This window comes from Stenella coeruleoalba, assembly GCF_951394435.1.
Source record: "Stenella coeruleoalba genome assembly, chromosome: 1".
NCBI classification, from domain to species: domain Eukaryota; kingdom Metazoa; phylum Chordata; class Mammalia; order Artiodactyla; family Delphinidae; genus Stenella; species Stenella coeruleoalba.
The window spans coordinates 165795890-165803125 of record NC_137169.1 but is presented as its reverse complement, the minus strand read 5'-3'; the positions used below and the strand labels follow the sequence as shown (position 1 = coordinate 165803125).

At 42.5% G+C, this 7236-nt stretch overlaps 1 protein-coding gene across 1 annotated transcript in view; it reads right to left on the bottom strand.

Annotated features, from left to right (window-relative positions):
- Window positions 1-220: 220 nt before the first annotated feature.
- The window catches only part of SERTAD4 (SERTA domain containing 4), an 11127-nt gene continuing 4111 nt past the window's right edge, over window positions 221-7236 (bottom strand). The window contains exons 2-4 of the mRNA XM_079928206.1: window positions 5901-6092; window positions 4562-4677; window positions 221-2703 (exon numbers count right to left, since the gene is read on the bottom strand). Coding sequence (XP_079784332.1) covers window positions 1945-2703; window positions 4562-4677; window positions 5901-6075 — 1050 coding nt within the window. The 5' untranslated portion in view covers window positions 6076-6092 and the 3' untranslated portion in view covers window positions 221-1944. The remainder of the gene's footprint in view (window positions 2704-4561; window positions 4678-5900; window positions 6093-7236) is intronic.

Sequence of the window (7236 nt, the reverse complement as noted above, 5' to 3'; positions counted from 1 at the left end):
CTCTTAATCAACAGAAATCTAAACCTACAAACTAGGAGCATTCTGAAACACCTGTTAGATGGGCCTCTCAAAGTACACTCTAACTTTGAAAACGCCTGTGTGGCCACTGCCCATGACAGTTTCTAGACATTTTGAGTTTTTTAAAGGAGAAAGAGCAATGGAAAAGAGAAATATAGCCAACAGTCATTAAAATAAGAAAATCTAAATGAATTTTGATCATTTTAATAAATATATATCAAGAAAACTTCACTTTATTACAACAACACAATCATATACAAGCATCTATCATCTAAGTTTTCAACATCAAATGTTTATCAAATATTGAAAATAAAGGACAAAACATCACTATTCAGCCATAACACAAGAACAGGTTTTAAAAATGGTCCTTGTGGACATTGTCCAAATGATGATCCTACTCATACACTGTATGAATGAGACCTATATTTAATATTAATAGCAATAATAAAAAAGCTTTATCTTGGAGAAACTGGGAGGACTTACTTATTTCCTCCGTTTGGCATTTGGTTCCTGTGAAGTAGTGTGTAAGGAGGCCCAAGTCAGCCAGTAACCTTGGAAATGGGAATACAGTTTAGCAGGCGGAGTTGGCTGGTGTGGAAGGAAGGATGGTCAGAGGGGTACTCTGAACATCCTTGCCAATGCACAAATGAAAGAAATGATTGAGAAAAATGTTGACCAAATACATAGGAGCTTTTGCCGACTGAGTCCCATTTCTCCAAAATAACTTCCCCAAACTAAAATCTTTACATTCTTTAAGATAAAACCTTATTGATCACCACATCATTTATCAACATTGTGCTTCGTAATCAACAGCAAAAGTCATATATAAAAAACCACATGCTTTTATAATCTAAACGAGTGAAATGATGCAAAACAGATTAAAGTATGATGCATGCCACTGGTTCATGAACTTCATTGGACAAGAAAGCGAAACAAAACAACCCAAAACCCAGAAAACCCAAACCCCAGCAACAGACCGTTGCCATAGAAAAGCTCGAGCAGCCAGTGCTGGTTTCTAACAGCTCTGTCTATTGTTTCCTCCATCCCTTTCTAAAAATGCCAAATCCGAAAGCAATTGGGCATCAAAAACAAAGGAAGAATAGAGATGTTGAATCAAAAGTTGAACGCAATAGTTCGACATTAACGGTTTCCAAACAATATTGATCCACCCTGTGTTTTTTTTTTTTTTCCTGTTTGTTAAATCCCTGCTGTACTCTGATTTATCCTTAATTTTCACATTGGCAAAAATTAAGATAAAGTAAGGCACCACAAATCGCCCTGTATAATATATCTCTAAAAGCCTCATCACCCATCACAGGCAAGCAGGGATTAGCCTCTACTCATCTTGTTGATTGCTGCCCCTAGACAGGTGTGCCTCGTTACGTTCTATTCCTGTTTTCATCTGTCACACACTGACTGTTGAATCCAAACACTTAACAGCACCAGGAAGCCATTTCACCTAGCTCCCTGTCTTCAGTCTTTTAGTCAGAAAAAAAAATACTGTATCACAGAGAAGCAGCAGACATTCTTTGCTGGTTATATTGATTTGCTTACCCAATAACTACCTAATTAAGTGGCAAACAGGTGGAAGGTTCTTCGCTAGTGACAGGCTCCTGGAGGTCACGGAAATATCACAAGGGCACATTGTCCCCCATCCTAATCTACTGATCTTTTCTGTAAGAAAACTAAGATATACTTTTAAGCGTCAACTGTGTTCTCGGTAACGTCACCACATTTATAAGTAGCTCGCCGATGCCTACTATACAGGTGTCTTATGCAATCTGCTCTCCAGGCATTAAAATGACATGGCATGTTCATGGCATAATTGTATCAGTTGTACAAAACTCTAAAATCCATTCAAAATACAATTTATGAGAGCTAATTGATCATGCTGTGCGTGCGTCAAAGTTTCGGGGAGAAGACGGCTCATATCTTACTTCCTTTGCTGCAGCACAGTTTGTTACTTGGTGAAGGCTCCTTTTTCCTTAAGGACTTTTTCCACGACTCACTTACATTGCTCTTTTCATTATATCCAGTCTCAAAATAATCATAAAATTGGCCTTTGCACTCAAAAGCAAGGTCATTTCCCACAGGTTCATGGCTTAGGGGGCCACCATCCCTGTTGGTGTCATCATTTGCTTTCTCGTTTAATTTGGCCTTTTCCTGGACACCAAGTGACCTCACATTAGTAACAAAGATTTCATTGGCAGGTATCTGGCCATCGCCCTTGTAAATAGGTGCACTGCCTACATCAAAATCCACCTGGTGGGAACAGCTCGGTAAAGGCAGAGGGGGAGAGGAAGAGGAAGATGAGGAGGAGGAAGAGGCAGTGGTGGAGGCATTTCCGACATTAGCATTGACAGAAAGGGGTAAATTTAGGTAGTGACCACCACATTCTTGGTACAAGCAGCAGGCATGAAACTTTTCACACTCCTCTTTGGCCATCCGAGGTCGTTTCCGGTAAGGACAGTCTTGAGCCATAAACCACTCCTGGGCAGAGGTGCCATTGAAAGAGCAGGCAGGAAAGCACCAGTTGTTCTGCATGATAATCTCTCCATGGATCCTTTTCATCAAATTGTTTATGAGGACAGATCTTCGGAGGTACACTTCAGGATCATCGATAAACTTTAGCTTTTCTAAGGACATATAAAGGATGTGGGCTCGTTCCTCAAAGATTGAGATGGTCTAAAAATCAAAAAAGGAAGAGAAAGCTTAGGAAATGGTCTATATTAAAATATCATCACAGCACATTTCTCTCTTGGCAGTTTGTGAGTCTGGGAGTCTGTGATCTTGTTTCCCCAGGTTGATTTAGAGATGCTGTCCCAGGGGCTGCTCATGTCTCCCCTTCCCAGCAGACTCACTGGTGATGTCGAGCACTGGGGAATCCAGCCACAGTGCAGAACTCGGCAGGGACAGGTCAGGATGTCTGCTCTTTAATGGCTCGGTGAGGGGGATGCCGAAATGCACAAAACTCATCTATGCTGTTAGAAGTCAGGAGGGGGGTTCTTTGGAGCGCAGAGTGTAGTAGTGACTAAAAGGGGACACAGGAAAGGTTCTGGGTTGCTGGTTATGTTGTTTCTTTATCTGGATGTTAGTTATACGACTATTTCACACTTTGTGAGATTCATCAGGCTGGACTCTTATGACACTTGGGCCTTTATGTGACACATATATATAATGTCAATAAATGCTTTTTAGAGTATGCCAACATGCAGGTCATCATAAATATACTTCAGACCCTGGCCTAGCCATCAAGGGGCATGAGATCTGGCTGTCAGATCTCATGGCTCTCTCTGGCTGTTTTTCTGGGTTTCATTCTTGCAATTATCTTTGCTTGATAGAGGGACAAAAATAATGAATGAGGCTCAAACCCTAAAAGGAACTGTTGGTTGAAGGGCCAAAGTAGGCTTTTTCTGGTGTTGGGCAGGTGGAAAGAGGCAGAGAGGGAATCAGATGACTCACTCCTGAGCTGTGTGATACCATCACTGTGTGATCATTGCTACAAACCCAGTGGCAATTTGGAAAACTGCTATAAGCCACAACACAGAAACCAAAAAGGACTTAAAATGCTTGTGTCCTGGGGGCTAGCTCTTCCAGGTCATAAAAAAAAAAAGCCAGCCTGAGGAGCTGTGAATTAAACCAGCCCAAGCTGACCTAAGGGAGGAACTACAAATGCAGGGGAAAGCCCAGCACCTGCCAGTGCATGCTGATGACATTTTATGAGCAGAGTCAAAGCAACATCTAAAGGGTGGGAGTGGGGGAGAGGGAGTAACAAGTGAGGAAGATGATTAAAAAATTAAAATTCTTCTCTGAGTTTCAAAAAACTCTGGTCTGGGTTATCCTCTCCTTGATTAAACCAGCAGATTGTTTTTGAAGGAAGGTAGCCATAAGGAACAGGAACTGGTATTTCAAAAGCTTAGATAGCCAGTTTCGTACTTCTGTGCACTTTCCCAATCCTGTTATTTTCTTCTTATACGTGCAAAAAAGTTAGCTTTGGTCTTTTCCTGGGAATGAATTATATATTTTAACAAATGAAACGTGTAATGAATGCACCATGAAGGACGTTTCTTACTTTCATGCACACATTCAAAGGATGGTGAGTCCCCCGCTGAGAGGTCAGGAAAAGCCCTGGGTGACCACCCCCGTGTAGGCACATACGTGTGGCATTGGCCATGGTAGCTGGAGCTCAGATACGGGGAAGAGGTCAGGAAAGAACAGGTGCATTTCTGCACACGTGAAAGCACTAGTCACCATGACCCTTAATGCAACTTGAGAAAATGAAATCATTAGTAAAAAAGACATTCTTCAGATTATATAATTTTGTTATTTCTGGGCAGAGGAGCTCTTGCTGGCTCTTTCTTCAAATACTTGTGAAAAATAACACAGGACCCAAAAAAGTGACAACGGTTAATATGGCTCTGCTGAGAAGTGGCTCATTTTCATTGCTTGGGTGGAACAATTTAATTTCTGGAAATGGATCAAGCAACTGTTACTAAGTATCTTAAACTCTTAATAAAAATAATGACTATTAAAAAAAACATACTTTATGGCTACAGCTGCTGAGTGGTGGGTGAAAATCCTCTTCTTCCACATACTTCCTCTTAAAGTATGTGATCTTGGATGTTGTTATAGGATTTGAAATTCCCCTGTAATGTGATCCTGTGGTAATAAATCAGATACGACAAATGACATGCGGTTTGCCAGAGGTTCTCCAAACAAAATACTTTCCTTGCCTTGCCTTTTAGAAGATAACTTGGCTACGTATTTGTCTGTACATGTGGTGATTAAAAATAAACATTAGTCTTAATAGTTGCTATCATACGGAATCCTGTGACCCAGGCTAGGCAAGGATTTCTAGACAATTATAGACGAAAATGACATATTTCAGCACTTACTAAATACTCAGAATCTTAACTCTGTGCACAGGCAAACAGCAACATTCATAAAGGGGAGTAGTGTAATAACTCTGAAATAATGTTAGTATTTATTCCAATTATTTAATTAAACCCATGGTAATATAACACCACTGTTCAAATGTATGTATCTTTAACTGTAAGCACTAATAACCAAATAACATTTAAATATTACTGGCTCTCAGTAAGTAAGCAAATTATTATCTGCACACTGGAGTCATAATATTCCTTCTTTTAAAATTTTAAATTTTTAAAATTAAAATTCAGGGTAACAAAAGTCCTTTTTGCTCTCAAAAATGTAACATATCAACCATGAATAAAAATAGGGTCTAATTTTTAAAGAGCAAGTTTTTAATCCTTTTTAGCAAATCTGACTTCAACAAGTACTCATTTTACATTTTAGGTTTTTGGTTTTTTTCCAATCACTAGTACTACACAAAAATCCAAAGGAACTCACCTTAAAGTATAAGAATAAAGAATCAGGGAGAGCATATTTTTTTCTTCCTATAAATTTTTTTTTTCCTATAATACCAAAGCCAATTGCACGCTTAATAAAAAAGAAGAGCCACATAGCTTCTGGCCCAAAGTGCAGATTCCTTTATGTCTCATGGGATAAAGATTTCATTGTCAAGCCCACCAGGGCTTGTGTAGCTCTGAGAGAACCATACAGTTCCAGAAGGTAGAAAACTGAAACTCAAACTGAAGTTTCAAGATCTGGTTTGGTTCTCTTAAAAATACAGATGCCTGACTTTTACCCGAAGCAGCAGCACATGGAAACTCAGGTTTGAATGCAATTAACATCACTCCTGGTCCTTTCCCTGGAGGCTTGGGCTCACTTATGAGTGGTACACAGGCAGCCTGGGACGTCCCTGGAGCACGAGCTCTCTCAGCTCAGAAGGGCGCCCCAGACACCACCGTTGCCCATCGGTCTGGCCGCAGAGGGCAGCAGGGGAAGGTCAAGGGCAGTACCTGCCAGCGGGGGACCAGCTCCCCGGTCTCCCTGCAGAGGAGCCTGTGCTGGCCCTGGGGGGCTTGGGCCTCCGTAGCTGTCAGCCTCCCATAGTGTCTGGTACCCGGCAATTTCAGCAGCTCCTTCCGAGACAATGGGCTCGCAGAATCTATTCATGGACAGAACCAGAGTCATCTCTGACAGCCTCAGATCTGAAAAAAAAAGAAAACAGCCCTAATCAAGAGCAAGCCAGGGGATGGCCTTGGCTCCTTCTTCGTTTGCTTTGGGAAACTTTTACGTCTCAGTCCTCCCCTTTGCCCTGAAACATTTTATTATTTTTTCAAAGAAAACCTCAGCAAACTCTCTTGCTGCTATTAGCTCAACCTCTGTGCTCAGCAATCTGCATTTCATGGGCGGATCTTTAAAAACCCCATTTCTTATTGTTCTCAGATTCCCCTCAGCCCTCTTCCAGACAGCTGCTTTGCCTCCTAAACACATTTTCCTCCTGACCTTCCCGCAGAAAATGTACCGCTAAGAGGCAAGGCCAAAACCCTTGCCGCTGTCTTTCTATTAATAAGGCAAAATCAATTTTCTAGTCAATCCCCTGAGAGTCTCCTTTGATGAAATCCGCTAATCAATCAAAAGAAAAGGAAGGAGGAGACAGAAATCTTCCCCGGAATCCCTACTGATGCTCTCAGCTTCAGTCTGTTCCGCTGCCCGCTGCCCCCTCTTCCTCTGTTTCTGCAGGGCCAGTTCCTCTACAACATTCTGGGGCTCTCTCCACTTTCTTCTCCCAAAGCGAAGCAGACAGAGACACACTTGGTAGTTGTTTCCACCAGCCCTGATTGGCCTGAACTGGATCTGCCTCCAGTCAAAACACTGAGAGATGAAGACAGAAAATTGGCTCCAGTTTCCAGCCATGAGTTGCAGTCCCACAGGAGCCAAGCACAACATCAACGGAGCAGGCGGAATATTAAACAGGAGCCAGGGCTTCAGGGCCAGAGGCAGCGGACAACTCTACACCGCAAAGCCCAGAGGCAAGGCAGAAACTTTCCAAGAGGCAAAACACCACTGCGCTTCTGTCCAGTTCACGCCCTTCCCCAGGGTCTGTGGGGAAACTGGGAGCCTCTCTACTCTTGGGATGCGCCCTGGGCTCCTCGGCACCTTGGGTGGTGGGGGCTTTTCCCTGGGGGCTCAGTGTCTTCACCTGGTCCTAAGTAGGGCTCAAGGTGGGGTCCAGAGTGAGTGCAAAGGAGAAGAGGATCTAAAGCCAGAAGACCTCGGGGCCATAGATCAGTGGTGACTGCAGAGCAGCCTCAGTGCCTTATTACCCACCAATTCCTTTACAAGACCCAA